This window comes from Oncorhynchus kisutch, unplaced genomic scaffold (assembly GCF_002021735.2).
Source record: "Oncorhynchus kisutch isolate 150728-3 unplaced genomic scaffold, Okis_V2 Okis09a-Okis19a_hom, whole genome shotgun sequence".
Taxonomy (NCBI): domain Eukaryota; kingdom Metazoa; phylum Chordata; class Actinopteri; order Salmoniformes; family Salmonidae; genus Oncorhynchus; species Oncorhynchus kisutch.
The window spans coordinates 14917152-14944422 of record NW_022261985.1 but is presented as its reverse complement, the minus strand read 5'-3'; the positions used below and the strand labels follow the sequence as shown (position 1 = coordinate 14944422).

At 50.0% G+C, this 27271-nt stretch overlaps 1 protein-coding gene across 2 annotated transcripts in view; it reads left to right on the top strand.

Annotated features, from left to right (window-relative positions):
- Positions 1-26946, top strand: part of LOC116360572 (stimulated by retinoic acid gene 8 protein homolog) — a 44690-nt gene extending 17744 nt beyond the window's left edge. For both annotated transcript variants that reach the window (XM_031815402.1, XM_031815401.1), the window contains exons 6-9: positions 1898-2192; positions 6506-6567; positions 19563-19674; positions 26100-26946. In XM_031815402.1, coding sequence (XP_031671262.1) covers positions 1898-2192; positions 6506-6567; positions 19563-19674; positions 26100-26180 — 550 coding nt within the window. In that variant the 3' untranslated portion in view covers positions 26181-26946. The remainder of the gene's footprint in view (positions 1-1897; positions 2193-6505; positions 6568-19562; positions 19675-26099) is intronic.
- The last annotated feature ends 325 nt before the right edge of the window (positions 26947-27271 follow it).

Genomic DNA, 27271 nt, shown 5'->3' with positions numbered 1-27271 from the left:
CCATCACCCTCTCTCTCTCCCATCCATATCTCTCTCTCCCCATCACCCTCTCTCTCTCCCATCCATATATCTCTCTCTCCCATCACCCTCTCTCTCTCCCATCCATATCTCTCTCTCCCCATCACCCTCTCTCTCTCCCATCCATATCTCTCTCTCCCCATCACCCTCTCTCTCTCCCATCCATATATCTCTCTCTCCCATCCCTATCTCTCTCTCCCATCCATATCTCTCTCTCCCCATCACCCTCTCTCTCTCCCATCCATATCTCTCTCTCCCCATCACCCTCTCTCTCTCCCATCCATATCTCTCTCCCCATCACCCTCTCTCTCTCCATCCATATCTCTCTCTCCCCATCACCCTCTCTCTCTCCCATCCATATCTCTCTCTCCCCATCCCTATCTCTCTCTCCCCATCCCTATCTCTCTCTCCCCATCACCCTCTCTCTCTCCCCATCACCCTCTCTCTCTCCCATCCATATCTCTCTCTCCCCATCACCCTCTCTCTCTCCCATCCATATCTCTCTCTCCCCATCCACTCTCTCTCTCCCATCCATATCTCTCTCTCCCCATCACCCTCTCTCTCTCCCATCCATATCTCTCTCTCCCCATCACCCTCTCTCTCCCATCCATATCTCTCTCTCCCCATCACCCTCTCTCTCTCCCATCCATATCTCTCTCTCCCCATGACCCTCTCTCTCTCCCATCCCTATCTCTCTCTCCCCATCACCCTCTCTCTCTCCCATCCATATCTCTCTCTCCCCATCAACCCTCTCTCTCTCTCCCATCCATATCTCTCTCTTCCCCATCACCCTCTCTCTCTCTCTCCCATCCATATATCTCTCTCCCCATAACCCTCTCTCTCTCCCATCCATATATCTCTCTCCCCATAACCCTCTCTCTCTCCCATCCATATCTCTCTCTCCCATCACCCTCTCTCTCTCCCCCATCCCACTCCCCCATCCCTCTCTCTCCCCCCATCCCACTCCCCCATCCCCTCTCTCACTTCCCCTCATCCGACTCCATCTCTCTCTCCCCCATCCCCACTCCCCCCATCTCTCTCTTCTCCCCCATCTCTCTCTCCCCCATCTCTCTCTCTCCCCCCATCTCTCTCTCTCTCCCCCATCCACTCCCCATCTCTCTCTCTCTCCCCCATCTCTCTCTCTCCCCCATCCCACTCCCCCATCCCTCTTCTCACTCCCCCATCTCTCTCTCCCCCCATCTCTCTCTCTCTCCCCCATCCGACTCCCCCATCTCTCTCTCTCCCCCCATCCCACTCCCCCATCTCTCTCCCCCAATCTCTCTCTCACTCCCCCATCTCTCTCTCCCCCCATCTCTCTCTCTCTCCCCCATCCCACTCCCCCATCTCTCTCTCTCCCCAATCACCCTCTCTCTCCCCATCCCACTCCCCCATCTCTCTCTCACTCCCCCTTCTCTCTCTCTCTCCCCAATCACCCTCTCTCTACCCCCATCCCACTCCCCCATCTCTCTCTCTCTCCCCCATCCCACTCCCCCCATCTCTCTCTCCCCCATCTCTCTCTCCCCCATCTCTCTCTCTCTCCCCCATCTCTCTCTCTCTCTCTCCCCCCATCCCACTCCCCCATCTCTCTCTCTCCCCCCATCCCACTCCCCCATCTCTCTCTCCCCCATCTCTCTCTCCCCATCTCTCTCTCTCTCTCCCCCATTCCCACTCCCCCATCTCTCTCTCCACCCATCTCTCTCCCCCATCCCACTCCCCCATCTCTCTCTCTCCCCAATCACCCTCTCTCCCCCCATCCCACATCTCTCTATTTCTCCCCATCCCTCTCTCTCTCCCCATCTCTCTCTCTCCCCATCTCTCTCTCTCCCCCCATCCCTCTCTCTCCCCCATCTGACTCCCCCATCTCTCTATTTCTCCCCAGGTACTTGTTGTTCTACAGACAGACACTGGAGAAGTTGGTTTGTAGCGGTGTGCTGAGCCCGGGACAGACTGGTCTGGCTGTAGTATCTGAAGCTATCTCAGGCCTGTGGGATAGCTTCTCTCCAGAGCGCCGGGCAGCCTACCAGACCTGTCCCCCCCAGCAGAGCACCCTGGGCTGGGAAGGGCCGCCAGAGACACCCCCAAATCCTGTTCCAGACACCCACCTCCACCTCACGCTCCAGCCCTCCACTCAGGCAAACAGCCAGGGAGCCTCTTCTCCTTCTAGCTATGAAGAGGTGGGTACAGCTTTCCTTAATCAATTATTTAATTGATTACTGGATTTTAATTGATTTGGCCAAGTGGCGCAGCGGTCTAAGGCATTGCATCTCAGTGCTAGAGGCGTCACTACAGACCCCGGTTCGATCCCCAGCCCGTTTTCTTGAAGATCACTCCGAGACCCATCCGCTGCAGCTCTGTCGGCCATTGACTTGTCGTTCCGACCAGCCATCCACACACCGCTGTCATCAAATGGACTCATGGTAGCTACTAGTTCTGACTGAGCTCAATCGTCATGAAACGCAAATACATCGATGAGTTTCTCTCTCTTAGTTTCACACAAACGTTGAGGAATAAACGGGAGCGCCCACAAGGGGAAGTGCTTAGTAATGAGTCTCTGAAAACCACCGAATTAATAAAACGACACGTCCTGATCAAACACAGCGTGACGGTAAACCCAGGGAGGACTTTCAGAGCAGGATGCTTCTGGGAAACGGTCCTTCTGGGAAACGGTGATTCTGGAAAACGGTGATTCTGGGAAATGGTGCTTCTGGGAAACGGTGCTTCTGGGAAACAGTCATTCAGGGAAACAGTGGTTCTGGAAAACAGTCCTTCTGGAAAACAGTCCTTCTGGAAACAGTCCTTCTGGAAACAGTCATTCAGGGAAACAGTCCTTCTGGAAACAGTCCTTCTGGAAACAGTCCTTCTGGGAAACAGTCCTTCTGGGAAACAGTCCTTCTGGGAAACAGTCCTTCTGGGAAACAGTCCTTCTGGGAAACAGTCCTTCTGGAAACAGTCATTCTGGAAACAGTCCTTCTGGAAACAGTCCTTCAGGGAAACAGTCCTTCTGGAAACAGTCCTTCTGGAAACAGTCCTTCTGGGAAACAGTCCTTCTGGGAAACAGTCCTTCTGGGAAACAGTCCTTCTGGAAACAGTCCTTCTGGGAAACAGTCCTTCTGGGAAACAGTCCTTCTGGAAACAGTCATTCTGGAAACAGTCCTTCTGGAAACAGTCCTTCTGGAAACAGTCCTTCTGGGAAATAGTCCTTCTGGGAAACAGTCCTTCTGGAAACAGTCCTTCTGGAAACAGTCATTCAGGGAAGCAGTCCTTCTGGAAACAGTCCTTCTGGAAAACAGTCCTTCTGGAAAACAGTCCTTCTGGAAAACAGTCCTTCTGGAAACAGTCCTTCTGGGAAATAGTCCTTCTGGGAAACAGTCCTTCTGGGATACAGTCCTTCTGGAAACAGTGCTTCGACAGTGGAACAGTGAGTCAGCTAGCAAGGCGTTGTCATTTTCTAACAGGTGATGATCAGCAGACATAAGGGAGTAACTAACTAACCTTCATAGTAGTAGATGTTTCTCTTTCTAACAATCCCCTGGCCTTGTACACAGCTAATAGCTAACATTCCCCTGGCCTTGTACACAGCTAATAGCTAACAATCCCCTGGCCTTGTACACAGCTAATAGCTGACTGAGAACCTACTCACACAGTTCTGGGTTGTTCATCTACCACAGGAAGTGGTATCCTGTCTGACCGAGAACCCACTCACACAGTTCTGGGTTGTTCATCTACAACAGGAAGTGGTATCCTGCCTGACTGAGAACCCACTCACACAGTTCTGGGTTGTTCATCTACAACAGGAAGTGCTATCCTGCCTGACTGAGAACCCACTCACACAGTTCTGGCTTGTTCATCTCCAACAGGAAGTGGCCTCCTGCCTGACTGAGGAAGCAGTATATCTTCTGGTCCAGGTTGGCACCACGTACCCGTGTCAGTCCGGATTCTCAACTCTGGCATACTTAAGAAAAAAACAAGTACAGAAACAGACTCAATGCTTAGTATCACCTCTTGTCTAAAATGTATCACCTCTGAGTCTAAACCTGAGCCCAGAATAGACGTGCTTGAGAGTTCCAACTTAGACAGATAAAATAGTGTTTTTTAACGAGGAGCAACGCTGCCCGTCCAAGCAACAAGGCAGTAGCTGCCCGTCCAAGCAACAAGGCAGTAGCTGCTCGTTAAAGAGTGTTTTTAACGAGGAGCAATGCTGCCCGTCCAAGCAACAAGGCAGTAGCTGCCCGTCCAAGCAACAAGGCAGTAGCTGCTCGTCCAAGCAACAAGGCAGTAGCTGCTCGTCCAAGCAACAAGGCAGTAGCTGCTCGTTAAAGAGTGTTTTTAACGAGGAGCAATGCTGCCCGTCCAAGCAACAAGGCAGTAGCTGCCCGTCCAAGCAACAAGGCAGTAGCTGCTCGTCCAAGCAACAAGGCAGTAGCTGCTCGTCCAAGCAACAAGGCAGTAGCTGCTCGTTTGGTCTAAAAATGAGTTCATGTCATGTTTTGCTACATTAAATACAAGTTTAATCACGTGGACAAGTATCCTGCCTCGTATTGTGATCAGGAGAAAATGAAAATGTTAACAGTAACTGGATGAAGATACTATGAAACCAAAGGTAAATTAAAGCCCATTTTTCTCAGTTTGAGAAGTTACTGCCTTTTTGCTTGGTAGGGCAGAATTAAACATGATTAGATATTTAAATGGATATTTTATGGCATTATTATTTGTGTTTGTCTATATTGCATTTGTTTTAGACATAAGGGTAATGAAATGTAACAATATTTACATATAGTTGCATATTTCCGTGAGCTTGGGTCCCAGGCTGAAAAAGCTAAAGAACCCCTGGGTCAGGGGTCACATCGTCTCACAGCCTCGTCTCCTTCCTATGGAGAGGTCAGGGGTCACACCGTATCACAGCCTCGTCTCCTTCCTATGGAGAGGTCAGGGGTCACACCGTCTCACAGCCTATGGAGAGGTCAGGGGTCACCGTCTCACAGCCTCCTCTCCTTCCTATGGAGAGGTCAGGGGTCACACCGTCTCACAGCCTCATCTCCTTCCTATGGAGAGGTCAGGGGTCACACCGTCTCACAGCCTCCTCTCCTTCCTATGGAGAGGTCAGGGGTCACACCGTCTCACAGCCTCCTCTCCTTCCTATGGAGAGGTCCTGGGTCACACCGTCTCACAGCCTCGTCTCCTTCCTATGGAGAGGTCAGGGGTCACACCGTCTCACAGCCTCGTCTCCTTCCTATGGAGAGGTCAAGGGTCACACCGTCTCACAGCCTCGTCTCCTTCCTATGGAGAGGTCAAGGGTCACACCGTCTCACAGCCTTGTCTCCTTCCTATGGAGAGGTCAGGGGTCACACCGTCTCACAGCCTCCTCTCCTTCCTATGGAGAGGTCAGGGGTCACACTGTCTCACAGCCTCCTCTCTTTCCTATGGAGAGGTCAGGGGTCACACTGTCTCACAGCCTCCTCTCTTTCCTATGGAGAGGTTAGGACACACCGTATCACAGCCACATCCACATCCTCCAGCTACCATGTTCTGTCCCAGCTGTTTCTCCAGACAGTGAGCTGCTCTGTTTCTCCAGACAGTGAGCTGCTCTGTTTCTCCAGACAGTGAGCTGCTCTGTTTCTCCAGACAGTGAGCTGCTCTGTTTCTCTAGACAGTGAGCTGCTCTGTTTCTCCAGACAGTGAGCTGCTCTGTTTCTCCAGACAGTGAGCTGCTCTGTTTCTCTAGACAGTGAGCATAGCTGCTCTGTTTCTCCAGACAGTGAGCTGCTCTGTTTCTCCAGACAGTGAGCTGCTCTGTTTCTCCAGACAGTGGGCTGTTCTGTTTCTCCAGACAGTGAGCTGCTCTGTTTCTCTAGACAGTGAGCATAGCTGCTCTGTTTCTCCAGACAGTGAGCTGCTCTGTTTCTCCAGACAGTGAGCTGCTCTGTTTCTCCAGACAGTGAGCTGCTCTGTTTCTCTAGACAGTGAGCTGCTCTGTTTCTCCAGACAGTGAGCTGCTCTGTTTCTCCAGACAGTGAGCTGCTCTGTTTCTCTAGACAGTGAGCTGCTCTGTTTCTCCATCCCTGTATCTCTCTCCCGTCTGGAGAAATGGGACAGAGACCCCATAGTGATGGAAGACAGACAGTCAGTCATACCCCTGGAGAAATGGGACAGAGACCCCATAGTGATGGAAGACAGACAGTCAGTCATACCCCTGGAGAAATGGGACAGAGACCCCATAGTGATGGAAGACAGTCAGTCATACCCCTGGAGAAATGGGACAGAGACCCCATAGTGATGGAAGGAAGACAGTCAGTCATACCCCTGGAGAAATGGGACAGAGACCCCATAGTGATGGAAGACAGACAGTCATACCCCTGGAGAAATGGGACAGAGACCCCATAGTGATGGAAGACAGACAGATCTACAGCTTGTAGTTTCCTCTTGTTTCAGCCATGTTGTTACAAACCGTTCCAGAATGTTGTTTGTTTGTGTGTGTGTTTGTTGTCAGGACCTGCTTCAGGATGCCTATGATGTAGTGAAGAAAGAGATGGACTCCACTTCAGACCACAGGTAGATTCACCTATTACACTACGCTGATTTAATTACACAGCTGTCAATACCGTACGATGTTATCTGGAATCACCTGGAATGGTGTCCTTCAGAGTCATCCAATATCAATCAATCAATCAAATGTATTTATATAGCCCTTCTTACATCAGCTGATATATCAAAGTGCTGTACAGAAACTCAGACTAAAACCACAAACAGCAAGCAATGCAGGTGTAGAAGCACGGTGGCTAGGAAAAACTACCTAGAAAGGCCAAAACCTAGGAAGAAACCTAGAGAGGAACCAGGCTCTGAGGGGTGGCCAGTCCTCTTCTGGCTGTGCCGGGTGGAGATTATAACAGAACATGGCCAAGATGTTAAAATGTTCATAGATGACCAGCAAGGTCAAATAATAATCACAGTAGTTGTCGAGGGTGCAACAGGTCAGCACCTCAGGAGTAAATGTCAGTTGGCTTTTCATAGCCGATCAATAAGAGTATCTCTACCGCTCCTGCTGTCTCTAGAGAGTTGAAAACAGCAGGTCTGGGACAGGTAGCACGTCCAGTGAACAGGTCAGGGAGTCTGGGCTGAGTAACAGATGGACTGGGAGTCTGGGCTGAGTAACAGATGGACTGGGAGTCTGGGCTGAGTAACAGTAGGACTGGGAGTCTGGGCTGAGTAACAGTAGGACTGGGAGTCTGGGCTGAGTAACAGTAGGACTGGGAGTCTGGGCTGAGTAACAGTCGGACTGGGCTGAGTAGCAGTAGGACTGGGAGTCTGGGCTGAGTAACAGATGGACTGGGAGTCTGGGCTGAGTAGCAGTAGGACTGGGCTGAGTAACAGTAGGACTGGGAGTCTGGGCTGAGTAACAGTAGGACTGGGAGTCTGGGCTGAGTAACAGTAGGACTGGGCTGAGTAACAGTAGGACTGGGAGTCTGGGCTGAGTAACAGTAGGACTGGGCTGAGTAACAGTAGGACTGGGAGTCTGGGCTGAGTAACAGTAGGACTGGGAGTCTGGGCTGACTAACAGTAGGACTGGGAGTCTGGGCTGAGTAACAGATGGACTGGGAGTCTGGGCTGAGTAACAGTAGGACTGGGCTGAGTAACAGTAGGACTGGGAGTCTGGGCTGAGTAACAGTAGGACTGGGAGTCTGGGCTGAGTAACAGTAGGACTGGGCTGAGTAAACAGTAGGACTGGGCTGAGTAACAGTAGGACTGGGAGTCTGGGCTGAGTAACAGTAGGACTGGGAGTCTGGGCTGAGTAACAGTAGGACTGGGAGTCTGGGCTGAGTAACAGATGGACTGGGAGTCTGGGCTGAGTAACAGTAGGACTGGGAGTCTGGGCTGAGTAACAGTAGGACTGGGAGTCTGGGCTGAGTAACAGTAGGACTGGGAGTCTGGGCTGAGTAACAGATGGACTGGGAGTCTGGGCTGAGTAACAGATGGACTGGGAGTCTGGGCTGAGTAACAGTAGGACTGGGAGTCTGGGCTGAGTAACAGTAGGACTGGGAGTCTGGGCTGAGTAACAGATGGACTGGGAGTCTGGGCTGAGTAGCAGTAGGACTGGGCTGAGTAACAGTAGGACTGGGAGTCTGGGCTGAGTAACAGTAGGACTGGGAGTCTGGGCTGAGTAACAGTAGGACTGGGCTGAGTAACAGTAGGACTGGGAGTCTGGGCTGAGTAACAGTAGGACTGGGAGTCTGGGCTGACTAACAGTAGGACTGGGAGTCTGGGCTGAGTAACAGTAGGACTGGGAGTCTGGGCTGAGTAACAGATGGACTGGGAGTCTGGGCTTAGGAGCAGTAGACTAGTAGGACTGGGCTGAGTAACAGTAGGACTGGGAGTCTGGGCTGAGTAACAGTAGGACTGGGAGTCTGGGCTGAGTAACAGTAGGACTGGGAGTCTGGGCTGAGTAACAGTAGGACTGGGAGTCTGGGCTGAGTAGCAGTAGGACTGGGAGTCTGGGCTGAGTAACAGTAGGACTGGGAGTCTGGGCTGAGTAACAGTAGGACTGGGAGTCTGGGCTGAGTAACAGTAGGACTGGGAGTCTGGGCTGAGTAACAGTAGGACTGGGAGTCTGGGCTGAGTAACAGATGGACTGGGAGTCTGGGCTGAGTAACAGTAGGACTGGGAGTCTGGGCTGAGTAACAGTAGGACTGGGAGTCTGGGCTGAGTAACAGTAGGACTGGGAGTCTGGGCTGAGTAACAGTAGGACTGGGAGTCTGGGCTGAGTAACAGATGGACTGGGAGTCTGGGCTGAGTAACAGATGGACTGGGATCTGGCTGAGTAACAGTAGGACTGGGAGTCTGGGCTGAGTAACAGATGGACTGGGAGTCTGGGCTGAGTAACAGTAGGACTGGGAGTCTGGGCTGAGTAACAGTAGGACTGGGAGTCTGGGCTGAGTAACAGTAGGACTGGAGTCTGGGCTGAGTAACAGTAGGACTGGGAGTCTGGGCTGAGTAACAGATGGACTGGGAGTCTGGGCTGAGTAACAGATGGACTGGGAGTCTGGGCTGAGTAACAGTAGGACTGGGAGTCTGGGCTGAGTAACAGTAGGACTGGGAGTCTGGGCTGAGTAACAGATGGACTGGGAGTCTGGGCTGAGTAGCAGTAGGACTGGGCTGAGTAACAGTAGGACTGGGAGTCTGGGCTGAGTAACAATAGGACTGGGAGTCTGGGCTGAGTAACAGTAGGACTGGGAGTCTGGGCTGAGTAACAGATGGACTGGGAGTCTGGGCTGAGTAACAGTAGGACTGGGAGTCTGGGCTGAGTAACAGTAGGACTGGGAGTCTGGGCTGAGTAACAGTAGGACTGGGAGTCTTGGGCTGAGTAACAGTAGGACTGGGAGTCTGGGCTGAGTAACAGTAGGACTGGGAGTCTGGGCTGAGTAACAGATGGACTGGGAGTCTGGGCTGAGTAACAGATGGACTGGGAGTCTGGGCTGAGTAACAGTAGGACTGGGAGTCTGGGCTGAGTAACAGTAGGACTGGGAGTCTGGGCTGAGTAACAGATGGACTGGGAGTCTGGGCTGAGTAACAGATGGACTGGGAGTCTGGGCTGAGTAGCAGTAGGACTGGGCTGAGTAACAGTAGGACTGGGAGTCTGGGCTGAGTAACAGTAGGACTGGGAGTCTGGGCTGAGTAACAGTAGGACTGGGCTGAGTAACAGTAGGACTGGGAGTCTGGGCTGAGTAACAGTAGGACTGGAGTCTGGGCTGACTAACAGTAGGACTGGGAGTCTGGGCTGAGTAACAGTAGGACTGGGAGTCTGGGCTGAGTAAGCAGATGGACTGGGAGTCTGGGCTGAGTAGCAGTAGGACTGGGCTGAGTAACAGTAGGACTGGGAGTCTGGGCTGAGTAACAGTAGGACTGGGAGTCTGGGCTGAGTAACAGTAGGACTGGGAGTCTGGGCTGAGTAACAGTAGGACTGGGAGTCTGGGCTGAGTAGCAGTAGGACTGGGAGTCTGGCTGAGTAACAGTAGGACTGGGAGTCTGGGCTGAGTATCAGATGGACTCGGAGTCTGGGCTGAGTAACAGTAGGACTGGGAGTCTGGGCCTGAGTAACAGTAGGACTGGGAGTCTGGGCTGAGTAAGCAGTAGGACTGGGGAGTCTGGGCTGAGTAACAGTAGGACTGGGAGTCTGGGCTGAGTAACAGTAGGACTGGGAGTCTGGGCTGAGTAACAGTAGGACTGGGAGTCTGGGCTGAGTAACAGTAGGACTGGGAGTCTGGGCTGAGTAACAGTAGGACTGGGATCCTGGGCTGAGTAACAGTAGGACTGGGAGTCTGGGCTGAGTAACAGTAGGACTGGGATTCTGGGCTGAGTAACAGTAGGACTGGGAGTCTGGGCTGAGTAACAGTAGGATTGGGAGTCTGGGCTGAGTAACAGTAGGACTGGGAGTCTGGGCTGAGTAACAGTAGGACTGGGAGTCTGGGCTGAGTAGCAGTAGGACTGGGAGTCTGGGCTGAGTAACAGTAGGATTGGGAGTCTGGGCTGAGTAACAGTAGGACTGGGAGTCTGGGCTGAGTAACAGTAGGACTGGGAGTCTGGGCTGAGTAACAGTAGGACTGGGAGTCTGGGGCCTGAGTAACAGTAGGACTGGGAGTCTGGGCTGAGTAACAGTCGGACTGGGAGTCTGGGCTGAGTAAAAGTAGGACTGGGAGTCTGGGCTGAGTAACAGTAGGACTGGGAGTCTGGGCTGAGTAACAGTAGGACTGGGAGTCTGGGCTGAGTAACAGTAGGACTGGGAGTCTGGGCTGAGTAGCAGTAGGACTGGGAGTCTGGGCTGAGTAACAGTAGGACTGGGAGTCTGGGCTGAGTAACAGTAGGACTGGGAGTCTGGGCTGAGTAACAGTAGGACTGGGAGTCTGGGCTGAGTAACAGTAGGACTGGGAGTCTGGGCTGAGTAACAGATGGACTGGGAGTCTGGGCTGAGTAGCAGTAGGACTGGGCTGAGTAACAGTAGGACTGGGAGTCTGGGCTGAGTAACAATAGGACTGGGAGTCTGGGCTGAGTAACAGTAGGACTGGAGTCTGGGCTGAGTAACAGATGGACTGGGAGTCTGGGCTGAGTAACAGTAGGACTGGGAGTCTGGGCTGAGTAACAGTAGGACTGGGAGTCTGGGCTGAGTAACAGTAGGACTGGGAGTCTGGGCTGAGTAACAGTAGGACTGGGAGTCTGGCTGAGTAACAGTAGGACTGGGAGTCTGGGCTGAGTAACAGATGGACTGGGGAGTCTGGGCTGAGTAACAGATGGACTGGGAGTCTGGGCTGAGTAACAGTAGGACTGGGAGTCTGGGCTGAGTACAGTAGGACTGGGAGTCTGGGCTGAGTAACAGATGGACTGGGAGTCTGGCTGAGTAACAGATGGACTGGGAGTCTGGGCTGAGTAGCAGTAGGACTGGGCTGAGTAACAGTAGGACTGGGAGTCTGGGCTGAGTAACAGTAGGACTGGGAGTCTGGGCTGAGTAACAGTAGGACTGGGCTGAGTAACAGTAGGACTGGGAGTCTGGGCTGAGTAACAGTAGGACTGGGAGTCTGGGCTGACTAACAGTAGGGACTGGGAGTCTGGGCTGAGTAACAGTAGGACTGGGAGTCTGGGCTGAGTAACAGATGGACTGGGAGTCTGGGCTGAGTAGCAGTAGGACTGGGCTGAGTAACAGTAGGACTGGGAGTCTGGGCTGAGTAACAGTAGGACTGGGAGTCTGGGCTGAGTAACAGTAGGACTGGGAGTCTGGGCTGAGTAACAGTAGGACTGGGAGTCTGGGCTGAGTAGCAGTAGGACTGGGAGTCTGGGCTGAGTAACAGTAGGACTGGGAGTCTGGGCTGAGTATCAGATGGACTCGGAGTCTGGGCTGAGTAACAGTAGGACTGGGAGTCTGGGCTGAGTAACAGTAGGACTGGGAGTCTGGGCTGAGTAGCAGTAGGACTGGGAGTCTGGGCTGAGTAACAGTAGGACTGGGAGTCTGGGCTGAGTAACAGTAGGACTGGGAGTCTGGGCTGAGTAACAGTAGGACTGGGAGTCTGGGCTGAGTAACAGTAGGACTGGGAGTCTGGGCTGAGTAACAGTAGGACTGGGAGTCTGGGCTGAGTAACAGTAGGACTGGGAGTCTGGGCTGAGTAACAGTAGGACTGGAATTCTGGGCTGAGTAACAGTAGGACTGGGAGTCTGGGCTGAGTAACAGTAGGATTGGGAGTCTGGGCTGAGTAACTGAGTAACAGTAGGACTGGGAGTCTGGGCTGAGTACAGTAGGACTGGGAGTCTGGGCTGAGTAGCAGTAGGACTGGGAGTCTGGGCTGAGTAACAGTAGGATTGGGAGTCTGGGCTGAGTAACAGTAGGACTGGGAGTCGGGCTGAGTAACAGTAGGACTGGGAGTCTGGGCTGAGTAACAGTAGGACTGGGAGTCTGGGCTGAGTAACAGTAGGACTGGGAGTCTGGGCTGAGTAACAGTCGGACTGGGAGTCTGGGCTGAGTAAAAGTAGGACTGGGAGTCTGGGCTGAGTAACAGTAGGACTGGGAGTCTGGGCTGAGTAACAGTAGGACTGGGAGTCTGGGCTGAGTAACAGTAGGACTGGGGAGTCTGGGCTGAGTAGCAGTAGGACTGGGAGTCTGGGCTGAGTAACAGTAGGACTGGGAGTCTGGGCTGAGTAACAGTAGGACTGGGAGTCTGGGCTGAGTAACAGTAGGACTGGGAGTCTGGGCTGAGTAACAGTAGGACTGGGAGTCTGGGCTGAGTAACAGATGGACTGGGAGTCTGGGCTGAGTAACAGTAGGACTGGGAGTCTGGGCTGAGTAACAGTAGGACTGGGAGTCTGGGCTGAGTAACAGTAGGACTGGGAGTCTGGGCTGAGTAACAGTAGGACTGGGAGTCTGGGCTGAGTAACAGATGGACTGGGAGTCTGGGCTGAGTAACAGATGGACTGGGAGTCTGGGCTGAGTAACAGTAGGACTGGAGTCTGGGCTGAGTAACAGATGGACTGGGAGTCTGGGCTGAGTAACAGTAGGGACTGGGAGTCTGGGCTGAGTAACAGTAGGACTGGGAGTCTGGGCTGAGTAACAGTAGGACTGGGAGTCTGGGCTGAGTAACAGTAGGACTGGGAGTCTGGGCTGAGTAACAGATGGACTGGGAGTCTGGGCTGAGTAACAGATGGACTGGGAGTCTGGGCTGAGTAACAGTAGGACTGGGAGTCTGGGCTGAGTAACAGTAGGACTGGGAGTCTGGGCTGAGTAACAGATGGACTGGGAGTCTGGGCTGAGTAGCAGTAGGACTGGGCTGAGTAACAGTAGGACTGGGAGTCTGGGCTGAGTAACAATAGGACTGGGAGTCTGGGCTGAGTAACAGTAGGACTGGGAGTCTGGGCTGAGTAACAGTAGGACTGGGAGTCTGGGCTGAGTAACAGATGGACTGGGAGTCTGGGCTGAGTAACAGTAGGACTGGGAGTCTGGGCTGAGTAACAGTAGGACTGGGAGTCTGGGCTGAGTAACAGTAGGACTGGGAGTCTGGGCTGAGTAACAGTAGGACTGGGAGTCTGGGCTGAGTAACAGTAGGACTGGGAGTCTGGGCTGAGTAACAGATGGACTGGGAGTCTGGGCTGAGTAACAGATGGACTGGGAGTCTGGGCTGAGTAACAGTAGGACTGGGAGTCTGGGCTGAGTAACAGTAGGACTGGGAGTCTGGGCTGAGTAACAGATGGACTGGGAGTCTGGGCTGAGTAACAGATGGACTGGGAGTCTGGGCTGAGTAGCAGTAGGACTGGGCTGAGTAACAGTAGGACTGGGAGTCTGGGCTGAGTAACAGTAGGACTGGGAGTCTGGGCTGAGTAACAGTAGGACTGGGCTGAGTAACAGTAGGACTGGGAGTCTGGGCTGAGTAACAGTAGGACTGGGAGTCTGGGCTGACTAACAGTAGGACTGGGAGTCTGGGCTGAGTAACAGTAGGACTGGGAGTCTGGGCTGAGTAACAGATGGACTGGGAGTCTGGGCTGAGTAGCAGTAGGACTGGGCTGAGTAACAGTAGGACTGGGAGTCTGGGCTGAGTAACAGTAGGACTGGGAGTCTGGGCTGAGTAACAGTAGGACTGGGAGTCTGGGCTGAGTAACAGTAGGACTGGGAGTCTGGGCTGAGTAGCAGTAGGACTGGGAGTCTGGGCTGAGTAACAGTAGGACTGGGAGTCTGGGCTGAGTATCAGATGGACTCGGAGTCTGGGCTGAGTAACAGTAGGACTGGGAGTCTGGCTGAGTAACAGTAGGACTGGGAGTCTGGGCTGAGTAGCAGTAGGACTGGGAGTCTGGGCTGAGTAACAGTAGGACTGGGAGTCTGGGCTGAGTAACAGTAGGACTGGGAGTCTGGGCTGAGTAACAGTAGGACTGGGAGTCTGGGCTGAGTAACAGTAGGACTGGGAGTCTGGGCTGAGTAACAGTAGGACTGGGAGTCTGGGCTGAGTAACAGTAGGACTGGGAGTCTGGGCTGAGTAACAGTAGGACTGGGATTCTGGGCTGAGTAACAGTAGGACTGGGAGTCTGGGCTGAGTAACAGTAGGATTGGGAGTCTGGGCTGAGTAACTGAGTAACAGTAGGACTGGGAGTCTGGGCTGAGTAACAGTAGGACTGGGAGTCTGGGCTGAGTAACAGTAGGACTGGGAGTCTGGGCTGAGTAACAGTAGGACTGGGAGTCTGGGCTGAGTAACAGTCGGACTGGGCTGAGTAGCAGTAGGACTGGGAGTCTGGGCTGAGTAACAGATGGACTGGGAGTCTGGGCTGAGTAGCAGTAGGACTGGGCTGAGTAGCAGTAGGACTGGGAGTCTGAACATTCATTATCCATTCATCCAGACGACCACCGCTGCTCTTTTCATAATTACGTTTGCTATTGCCAAGTCAACAATCTGTTTGGTTGTACACTGTCTGTTTAACCCTGACAAATACACTCTGCTCTCTCTTCTCCATCTCTCTCTACATATCTCTCTTCTCTCTACATGCCTCTCTTCTCTATCTCTCTTCTCTTTACCTATCTCTCTTCTCTATCTCTCTTCTCTCTACATATCCCTCTCTTCTCTATCTCTCTCTTCTCTCTACATATCTCTCTTCTCTCTACCTCTTTCTTCATCTCTATCTCTCTCTTCTCTCTACATATCTCTCTTCTCTCTACATATCTCTCTCTTCTCTCTACATATCTCTCTTCTCTCTACATATCTCTCTTCTCTCTACCTCTTTCTTCATCTCTATCTCTCTCTTCTCTCTACATATCTCTCTCTTCTCTATCTCTCTCTTCTCTCTACATATCTCTCTTCTCTCTACATATCTCTCTCTTCTCTCTACATATCTCTCTCTTCTCTCTACATATGTCTCTTCTCTCTACATATCTCTCTTCTCTCTACATATCTCTCTTCTCTCTACATATCTCTCTCTTCTCTCTACATATCTCTCTTCTCTATCTCTCTCTTCTCTCTACATATCTCTCTTCTCTATCTCTCTCTTCTCTATCTCTTCTCTCTACATATATCTCTCTTCTCCATCTCTCTCTTCTCTCTACATATCTCTCTTCTCTCTACATATCTCTCTTCTCTCTACATATCTCTCTCTTCTCTCTACATATCTCTCTTCTCTCTACATATCTCTCTCTTCTCTCTACATATGTCTCTTCTCTCTACATATCTCTCTCTTCTCTCTACATATGTCTCTTCTCTCTACATATCTCTCTTCTCTATCTCTCTCTTCTCTCTACATATCTCTCTTCTCTCTACATATCTCTCTTCTCTATCTCTCTCTCTTCTCTCTACATATCTCTCTCTTCTCTCTACATATCTTTCTTCTCTCTACATATCTCTCTTCTCTATCTCTCTCTACATACAGTGGGGCAAAAAAGTATTTAGTCAGCCACCAATTGTGCAAGTTCTCCCACTTAAAAAGATGAGAGAGGCGTGTAATTCTAATCATAGGTACACTACTACAGTACTACTGCCAAGAGATGAGCTGTAGGTGTACCTACCATAGGAGTCCCCTCGAAGCCTACCATTGACTATGTACATACCCAGCATGTAACAGAGCTGTGAGCTCTCTCTCTCCTCTCTCCCCCTCCCCTGGTGACCAGCTTAGACAGTCTATATTTAATTGGGTCCTACCTCTGTTCTCCTCTTATGGCTTCACAGCTTTAACCGTTAATATATTCAGGTGGCTGAACAGAGCAGGTCTCAGGGCAGGTTTCAGAACAGATCTCAGAACAGGGCAGGTCCCAGAACAGGGCAGATCTCAGAACAGGTCTCAGAACAGGGCAGGTCCCAGAACAGAGCAGGTCTCGGAACAGACCAGGTCTCAGAACAGGGCAGGTCTCAGAACAGGGCAGGTCTCAGAACAGAGCAGTCTCAGAACAGGGCAGGTCTCAGAACAGACCAGGTCTCAGAACAGACCAGGTCTCAGAACAGAGCAGGTCTCAGAACGGAACAGAGCAGGTCTCAGAACGGAACAGGGCAGGTCTCAGAACGGAACAGGGCAGGTCTCAGAACAGACCAGGTCTCAGAACAGACCAGGTCTCAGAACAGAGCAGGTTTCAGAACGGAACAGAGCAGGTCTCAGAACGGAACAGGGGCAGGTCTCAGAACGGAACAGGGCAGGTCTCAGAACAGGGCAGGTCTCAGAACAGAGCAGGTCTCAGAACAGAGCAGGTCTCAGAACAGGGCAGGTCTCAGAACAGAGCAGGTCTCAGAACGGAACAGACCAGGTCTCAGAAAAGAGCAGGTCTCAGAATAGAGCAGGTCTCAGAACGGAACCGGGCAGGTCTCAGAACATGTTAGTGGTAAGGCAAAGGAGAGCGGGAGGGATGAGGAAAGAGAGAAGAGATAGAGATGAGAAGAGAGAGGATCTAGGGAGAGGAGGGAGAGAGAAAGAGACAGGGTAGAGGAGAGAGGGAGAGAGAGACAGGGTAGAGGAGAGAGAGAGAGAGAGACAGGGTAGAGGAGAGAGACAGGGTAGAGGAGAGAGGGAGGAGAGAGAGAGAGACAGGGTAGAGGAGAGAGAGAGAGAGAGAGAGACAGGGTAGAGGAGAGAGGGGGAGAAGAGAGAGAGAGAGACAGGGTAGAGGAGAGAGGGGGAGGAGAGAGAGACAGGGTAGAGGAGAGAGGGAGGAGAGAGAGAGACAGGGTAGAGGAGAGAGGGAGGAGAGAGAGACAGGGTAGAGGAGAGAGGGGGAGGAGAGAGAGAGACAGGGTAGAGGAGAGAGGGGGAGAAGAGAGAGAGAAAGAGAGAGAGAGACAGGGTAGAGGGGGAGAAGAGAGAGGATCTAGGGAGAGGAGGGAGAGAGAAAGAGACAGGGTAGAGGAGAGAGGGGGATGAGAGAGAGAGACAGGGTAGAGGAGAGAGAGAGAAAGAGAGAGAGACAGGGTAGAGGAGAGAGGGGGAGGAGAGAGAGAGACAGGGTAGAGGAGAGAGAGAGACAGGGTAGAGGGGGAGAAGAGAGAGAGAGACAGGGTAGAGGAGAGAGGGGGAGAAGAGAGAGAGAGGGGGAGAAGAGAGAGAGAGACAGGTTAGAGGAGAGAGACAGGGTAGAGGGGGAGAAGAGAGAGAAAGAGAGAGAGAGACAGGGTAGAGGAGAGAGACAGGGTAGAGGGGGAGAAGAGAGAGAGAAAGAGAGAGAGAGACAGGGTAGAGGAGAGAGAGAGACGGGGTAGAGGGGGAGAAGAGAGAGAGAGAAAGAGAGAGAGAGACAGGGTAGAGGAGAGAGAGAGACAGGGTAGAGGAGAGAGAGAGACAGGGTAGAGGGGGAGAAGAGAGAGAGAGAAAGAGAGAGAGAGAGACAGGGTAGAGGAGAGAGAGATGGTAAAGGTGGTGGCTTTGGACCAGCTCTCATTAAGAATTCACTTTTAATTAGGTCTCCCTCAACAAAGGACTGGGCCCTGACGTGGCCTGGATAACACACACAGATATACACACCCCCTGATTACACACACACTCCCTGTTCACAGAAACCGATGTACTGGCACGGAACGTGGTTCACAGAAGTCCTCTGCCTCCATCTTCCCATTGGAGGAGAAGGTCAGAGGGGAGGGACCTCCTGGCTTTCTCATCCAATGGGATTTAATAAGGCGAGGAGGAAGGACTCAAGGAGTATGTTCTTTGGGATTGTCCCAATGCTCTCTCTCTTAATAATTACCTTCTCTACTCAGTCTCTTTTCCCTGCCTCCTCTGTCCTCTGATGGACTGGAGGACTGGTGTCCCAATGCTCTCTCTCTTAATAATTACCTTCTCTACTCAGTCTCTTTTCCCTGCTCCTCTGTCCTCTGATGGACTGGAGGACTGGTGTCCCAATGCTCTCTCTCTTAATAATTACCTTCTCTACTCAGTCTCTTTTCCCTGCTCCTCTGATGGACTGGAGGACTGGTGTCCCAATGCTCTCTCTCTTAATAATTACCTTCTCTACTCAGTCTCTTTTCCCTGCTCCTCTGATGGACTGGTGTCCCAATGCTCTCTCTCTTAATAATTACCTTCTCTACTCAGTCTCTTTTTCCCTGCTCCTCTGTCCTCTGATGGACTGTAGGACTGGTGTTGACTCATTACCAACCACTTCTCTCTGTGTGTCTCCAGTCCTGCCTGCTCCTCTGATGGACTGTAGGACTGGTGTTGACTCATTACCAACCACTTCTCTCTGTGTGTCTCCAGTCCTGTCTGCTCCTCTGTCCTCTGATGGACTGGAGGACTGGTGTTGACTCATTACCAACCACTTCTCTCTGTGTGTCTCCAGTCCTGTCTGCTCCTCTGATGGACTGTAGGACTGGTGTTGACTCATTACCAACCACTTCTCTCTGTGTGTCTCCAGTCCTGTCTGCTCCTCTGTCCTCTGATGGACTGGTGTTGACTCATTACCAACCACTTGTCTCTCTCTGTCTCCAGTCCTGTCTGCTCCTCTGATGGACTGTAGGACTGGTGTTGACTCATTACCAACCACTTGTCTCTGTGTGTCTCCAGTCCTGTCTGCTCCTCTGTCCTCTGATGGACTGTAGGACTGGTGTTGACTCATTACCAACCACTTGTCTCTGTGTGTCTCCAGTCCTGTCTGCTCCTCTGTCCTCTGATGGACTGTAGGACTGGTGTTGACTCATTACCAACCACTTGTCTCTGTGTGTCTCCAGTCCTGTCTGCTCCTCTGTCCTCTGATGGACTGGTGTTGACTCATTACCAACCACTTGTCTCTCTCTGTCTCCAGTCCTGTCTGCTCCTCTGATGGACTGTAGGACTGGTGTTGACTCATTACCAACCACTTGTCTCTGTGCGTCTCCAGTCCTGTCTGCTCCTCTGTCCTCTGATGGACTGTAGGACTGGTGTTGACTCATTACCAACCACTTGTCTCTGTGTGTCTCCAGTCCTGTCTGCTCCTCTGTCCTCTGATGGACTGTAGGACTGGTGTTGACTCATTACCAACCACTTGTCTCTGTGTGTCTCCAGTCCTGTCTGCTCCTCTGTCCTCTGTCCTCTGGTGGACTGTAGGACTGGTGTTGACTCATTACCAACCACTTGTCTCTCTCTGTCTCCAGTCCTGTCCTGGCCTCTCCTCAGTGTGGGGACTTTGACAAGCTCCGGGAGATCTATAAGGACATCATGTGTTTCGGCAAGACTCAGATGGTGGAGAAACCAGAATATAACCAGGTATGGTAGGAACCAGAACATAACCAGGTATGGTAGGAACCAGAATATAACCAGAACATAACCAGGTATGATAGGAACCAGAACATAACCAGGTATGATAGGAACCAGAACATAACCAAAACATAACCAGGTATGGTAGGAACCAGAACATAACCAGGTATGATAGGAACCAGAACATAACCAGAACATAACCAGGTATGGTAGGAACCAGAACATAACCAGGTATGATAGGAACCAGAATAACCAGAACATAACCAGGTATGGTAGGAACCAGAACATAACCAGAACATAACCAGGTATGATAGGAACCAGAACATAACCAGGTATGATAGGAACCAGAACATAACCAGGTATGGTAGGAACCAGAACATAACCAGGTATGGTAAGAACCAGAACATAACCAGGTATGATAGGAACCAGAACATAACCAGGTATGATAGGAACCAGAACATAACCAGGTATGGTAGGAACCAGAACATAACCAGGTATGATAGGAACCAGAATATAACCAGGTATGGTAGGAACCAGAACATAACCAGGTATGGTAGGAACCAGAATATAACCAGAACATAACCAGGTATGATAGGAACCAGAACATAACCAGGTATGATAGGAACCAGAACATAACCAAAACATAACCAGGTATGGTAGGAACCAGAACATAACCAGGTATGATAGGAACCAGAACATAACCAGAACATAACCAGGTATGGTAGGAACCAGAACATAACCAGGTATGATAGGAACCAGAATAACCAGAACATAACCAGGTATGGTAGGAACCAGAACATAACCAGAACATAACCAGGTATGATAGGAACCAGAACATAACCAGGTATGATAGGAACCAGAACATAACCAGGTATGGTAGGAACCAGAACATAACCAGGTATGGTAAGAACCAGAACATAACCAGGTATGATAGGAACCAGAACATAACCAGGTATGATAGGAACCAGAACATAACCAGGTATGGTAGGAACCAGAACATAACCAGGTATGATAGGAACCAGAACATAACCAGGTATGGTAGGAACCAGAACATAACCAGGTATGGTAGGAACCAGAACATAACCAGAACGTAACCAGGTATGATAGGAACCAGAACATAACCAGGTATGGTAGGAACCAGAACATAACCAGGTATGGTAGGAACCAGAACATAAGCAGGTATGATAGGAACCAGAACATAACCAGAACATAACCAGGTATGGTAGGAACCAGAACATAACCAGAACATAACCAGAACATAACCAGGTATGATAGGAACCAGAACATAACCAGGTATGATAGGAACCAGAACATAACCAGGTATGGTAGGAACCAGAACATAACCAGAACATAACCAGGTATGATAGGAACCAGAACATAACCAGGTATGATAGGAACCAGAACATAACCAGGTATGGTAGGAACCAGAACATAACCAGGTATGGTAAGAACCAGAACATAACCAGGTATGATAGGAACCAGAACATAACCAGGTATGATAGGAACCAGAACATAACCAGGTATGGTAGGAACCAGAACATAACCAGGTATGATAGGAACCAGAACATAACCAGGTATGGTAGGAACCAGAACATAACCAGGTATGGTAGGAACCAGAACATAACCAGAACGTAACCAGGTATGATAGGAACCAGAACATAACCAGGTATGGTAGGAACCAGAACATAACCAGGTATGGTAGGAACCAGAACATAAGCAGGTATGATAGGAACCAGAACATAACCAGAACATAACCAGGTATGGTAGGAACCAGAACATAACCAGAACATAACCAGAACATAACCAGGTATGATAGGAACCAGAACATAACCAGGTATGATAGGAACCAGAACATAACCAGGTATGGTAGGAACCAGAACATAACCAGGTATGATAGGAACCAGAACATAACCAGGTATGGTAGGAACCAGAACATAACCAGGTATGGTAGGAACCAGAACATAACCAGGTATGATAGGAACCAGAACATAACCAGGTATGATAGGAACCAGAACATAACCAAAACATAACCAGGTATGGTAGGAACCAGAACATAACCAGGTATGATAGGAACCAGAACATAACCAGGTATGGTAGGAACCAGAACATAACCAGGTATGGTAGGAACCAGAACATAACCAGGTATGGTAGGAACCAGAACATAACCAGGTATGGTAGGAACCAGAACATAACCAGGTATGATAGGAACCAGAACATAACCAGGTATGATAGGAACCAGAACATAACCAGGTATGGTAGGAACCAGAACATAACCAGGTATGGTAGGAGCCAGAACATAACCAGGTATGGTAGGAACCAGAACATAACCAGAACATAACCAGGTATGGTAGAAACCAGAACATAACCAGGTATGGTAGGAACCAGAACATAACCAGGTATGGTAGGAACCAGAACATAACCAGAACATAACCAGGTATGGTAGGAACCAGAACATAACCAGGTATGGTAGGAACCAGACATAACCAGGTATGGTAGAAACCAGAACATAACCAGGTATGGTAGAAACCAGAACATAACCAGGTATGGTAGAAACCAGACATAACCAGGTATGGTAGGAACCAGAACATAACCAGGTATGGTAGGAACCAGAACATAACCAGGTATGGTAGGAACCAGGACTTAACCAGGTATGGTAGGAACCAGAACATAACCAGAACATAACCAGGTATGGTAGGAACCAGAACATAACCAGGTATGATAGGAACCAGAACATAACCAGGTATGGTAGGAACCAGAACATAACCAGGTATGGTAGGAACCAGAACATAACCAGGTATGGTAGGAACCAGAACATAACCAGGTATGGTAGGAACCAGAACATAACCAGGTATGATAGGAACCAGAACATAACCAGGTATGATAGGAACCAGAACATAACCAGGTATGATAGGAACCAGAACATAACCAGGTATGGTAGGAACCAGAACATAACCAGGTATGGTAGGAACCAGAACATAACCAGGTATGGTAGGAACCAGAACATAACCAGGTATGGTAGGAACCAGAACATAACCAGGTATGGTAGAAACCAGGACATAACCAGGTATGGTAGGAACCAGAACATAACCTGGTATGGTAGGAACCAGAACATAACCAGGTATGGTAGGAACCAGAACATAACCAGGTATGGTAGAAACCAGGACATAACCAGGTATGGTAGGAACCAGACATAACCAGGTATGGTAGGAACCAGAACATAACCAGGTATGATAGGAACCAGAACATAACCAGGTATGGTAGGAACCAGAACATAACCAGGTATGGTAGGAACCAGAACATAACCAGGTATGGTAGGAACCAGAACATAACCAGGTATGGTAGGAACCAGAACATAACCAGGTATGATAGGAACCAGAACATAACCAGGTATGATAGGAACCAGAACATAACCAGGTATGATAGGAACCAGAACATAACCAGGTATGGTAGGAACCAGAACATAACCAGGTATGGTAGGAACCAGAACATAACCAGGTATGGTAGGAACCAGAACATAACCAGGTATGGTAGGAACCAGAACATAACCAGGTATGGTAGAAACCAGGACATAACCAGGTATGGTAGGAACCAGAACATAACCTGGTATGGTAGGAACCAGAACATAACCAGGTATGGTAGGAACCAGAACATAACCAGGTATGGTAGAAACCAGGACATAACCAGGTATGGTAGGAACCAGAACATAACCAGGTATGGTAGGAACCAGAACATAACCAGGTATGGTAGAAACCAGAACATAACCAGGTATGGTAGGAACCAGAACATAACCAGGTATGGTAGGAACCAGAACATAACCAGAACATAACCAGGTATGGTAGGAACCAGAACATAACCAGGTATGGTAGGAACCAGACATAACCAGGTATGGTAGAAACCAGAACATAACCAGGTATGGTAGAAACCAGAACATAACCAGGTATGGTAGAAACCAGACATAACCAGGTATGGTAGGAACCAGAACATAACCAGAACATAACCAGGTATGGTAGGAACCAGAACATAACCAGGTATGGTAGGAACCAGGACTTAACCAGGTATGGTAGGAACCAGAACATAACCAGAACATAACCAGGTATGGTAGGAACCAGAACATAACCAGAACATAACCAGGTATGGTAGGAACCAGAACATAACCAGGTATGATAGGAACCAAATCCTAACCAGGTATGGTAGGAACCAGAACATAACCAGGTATGGTAGGAACCAGAACATAACCAGGTATGGTAGGAACCAGAACATAACCAGGTATGGTAGAAACCAGGACATAACCAGGTATGGTAGGAACCAGGACATAACCAGGTATGGTAGGAACCAGAACATAACCAGGTATGACAGACATAGTATAGGACCTGTCTGTCTGTCTGTCTGTCTCTCTGTCTGTCCTCCAGATAACAGGTTCTCTCTCCGTATAGGACCTGTCTGTCTGTCCTCCAGGTAACAGGTTCTATCTCCGTATAGGACCTGTCTGTCCTCCAAGTAACAGGTTCTCTCTCCGTATAGGACCTGTCTCTGTCTGTCCTCCAGGTAACAGGTTCTCTCTCCGTATAGGACCTGTCTCTGTCTGTCCTCCAAGTAACAGGTTCTCTCTCCGTATAGGACCTGTCTCTGTCTGTCCTCCAGGTAACAGGTTCTCTCTCTGTATAGGACCTGTCTGTCTGTCTGTCCTCCAAGTAACAGGTTCTCTCTCTGTATAGGACCTGTCTGTCTGTCTGTCCTCCAGGTAACAGGTTCTCTCTCTGTATAGGACCTGTCTGTCTGTCTGTCTCTCTGTCTGTCCTCCAGGTAACAGGTTCTCTCTCCGTATAGGACCTGTCTGTCCTCCAAGTAACAGGTTCTCTCTCCGTATAGGACCTGTCTGTCTGTCCTCCAGATAACAGGTTCTCTCTCCGTATAGGACCTGTCTCTGTCTGTCCTCCAGGTAACAGGTTCTCTCTCCGTATAGGACCTGTCTCTGTCTGTCCTCCAGGTAACAGGTTCTCTCTCCGTATAGGACCTGTCTGTCCTCCAGATAACAGGTTCTCTCTCTGTATAGGACCTGTCTGTCTGTCCTCCAGGTAACAGGTTCTCTCTCCGTATAGGACCTGTCTGTCTGTCCTCCAGGTAACAGGTTCTCTCTCCGTATAGGACCTGTCTGTCTGTCCTCCAGATAACAGGTTCTCTCTCCGTATAGGACCTGTCTGTCTGTCTGTCCTCCAGATAACAGGTTCTCTCTCCGTATAGGACCTGTCTGTCTGTCTTCCAGGTAACAGGTTCTCTCTCCGTATAGGACCTGTCTGTCTGTCTTCCAGGTAACAGGTTCTCTCTCCGTATAGGACCTGTCTGTCTGTCCTCCAGGTAACAGGTTCTCTCTCCGTATAGGACCTGTCTGTCTGTCCTCCAGGTAACAGGTTCTCTCTCCGTATAGGACCTGTCTGTCTGTCCTCCAGGTAACAGGTTGTCTCTCCGTATAGGACCTGTCTGTCTATCCTCCAGATAACAGGTTCTCTCTCTGTATAGGACCTGTCTGTCTGTCCTCCAGGTAACAGGTTCTCTCTCTGTATAGGACCTGTCTGTCTATCCTCCAGATAACAGGTTCTCTCTCTGTATAGGACCTGTCTGTCTGTCCTCCAGGTAACAGGTTCTCTCTCTGTATAGGACCTGTCTGTCTGTCCTCCAGATAACAGGTTCTCTCTCCGTATAGGACCTGTCTGTCTGTCCTCCAGGTTCTCTCTCCGTATAGGACCTGTCTGTCTGTCTGTCCTCCAGGTAACAGGTTCTCTCTCCGTATAGGACCTGTCTGTCTGTCCTCCAGGTAACAGGTTCTCTCTCCGTATAGGACCTGTCTGTCTGTCCTCCAGGTAACAGGTTCTCTCTCCGTATAGGACCTGTCTGTCTGTCCTCCAGGTAACAGGTTCTCTCTCTGTATAGGACCTGTCTGTCTGTCCTCCAGATAACAGGTTCTCTCTCTGTATAGGACCTGTCTGTCTGTCCTCCAGGTAACAGGTTCTCTCTCCGTATAGGACCTGTCTGTCTGTCCTCCAGATAACAGGTTCTCTCTCTGTATAGGACCTGTCTGTCTGTCCTCCAGGTAACAGGTTCTCTCTCCGTATAGGACCTGTCTGTCCTCCAGGTAACAGGTTCTCTCTCCGTATAGGACCTGTCTGTCTATCTGTCCTCCAGATAACAGGTTCTCTCTCCGTATAGGACCTGTCTGTCTGTCCTCCAGATAACAGGTTCTCTCTCCGTATAGGACCTGTCTGTCTGTCCTCCAGATAACAGGTTCTCTCTCCGTATAGGACCTGTCTGTCTGTCCTCCAGATAACAGGTTCTCTCTCCGTATAGGACCTGTCTGTCTGTCCTCCAGATAACAGGTTCTCTCTCCGTATAGGACCTGTCTGTCTTTCCTCCACGTAACAGGTTCTCTCTCTGTATAGGACGTGTGTCTGTCTGCTATGAGGGACCACGAGGAGATCTTTCTCCAGTGCTCCGAGTCCTTCGACAGTGAGGACATGTGAATCACAGGAGGCTGCTGACGGGAGGACGGCTCATAGAAATGTCCGGAAAAAACGAAGCAAATGGAAATGACATCAAACACCCGGAAACCATGGAAACCATGTGTGATGTATTTAATGCCGTTCCACCGATTCCGCTCCTGTCATTACCCACAAGCCTGTTCACCAACTTCCTGTTTCTGGGACCAATCAGAACAGTTAGAATGTGTTTGATATATTTAATACCGTTCTCCTCAATTAACCTGTTAACCAACTTCCTGTTTCTGGGACCAATCAGAACAGTTAGAATGTGTTTGATATATTTAATACCGTTCCACCTATTCAGCTCCAGTCATTACCCACAAGTCTGTTCACCTCAATTAACCTGTTCACCAACTTCCTGTCATGTTTATTGTTACAGACATGTTTTTATAATCTGACAGACATGTTTTATAATCTGACAGACATGTTTTATAATCTGACAGACATGTTTTATAATCTGACAGACATGTTTTTATGTGATGAATCTGGTTCAAATCATTCATCCGTCTGTATTTGATGATCATTGTTCAGCCTTTTTAGTCATTAAGAATCAGCATTTTGTCCAGCCAGTCTTTCTCTGTGTATTAAACCTCAGAGAGGGATGGTGGTCTCACAGTGTCCAGCAGCGGTGCCCAAACTAAGGGTCGTGACCCCCATGTGGGGACGCCTGATGTGAAAACGAGGTTGCGGAAGAATTTCCAAAAATCCTGAAAATATATATTATTTTAATAAAACAATTTTTTTTAAATATCGCCTTTGTATCTTTGTAATGTGGTTAACCTTAAAAATGGAAAGGAACATGTTCAAAATCTAAAAGATCAAATTCAACCAGAGTGGCCCTTAAATCGTGGGGGAAAAGTCTGATCTGAATGACTCTAGTGTGGCCTTTCGAGCTGCTATGCAATACCCATAAAACCTAGCGGTCAAACAGGGAAATGGTTCCAATCGTTTTTCAACCATTCATTTTTATGGAACCCCTGGTCTTCAGGCTTCTGAGCCTCCCGGTCACTGGTCGCATTCTAGAAATACAGACCACGTGTGTCTGGATGAGTCTGTCTGTCTGGCTGCCTCCA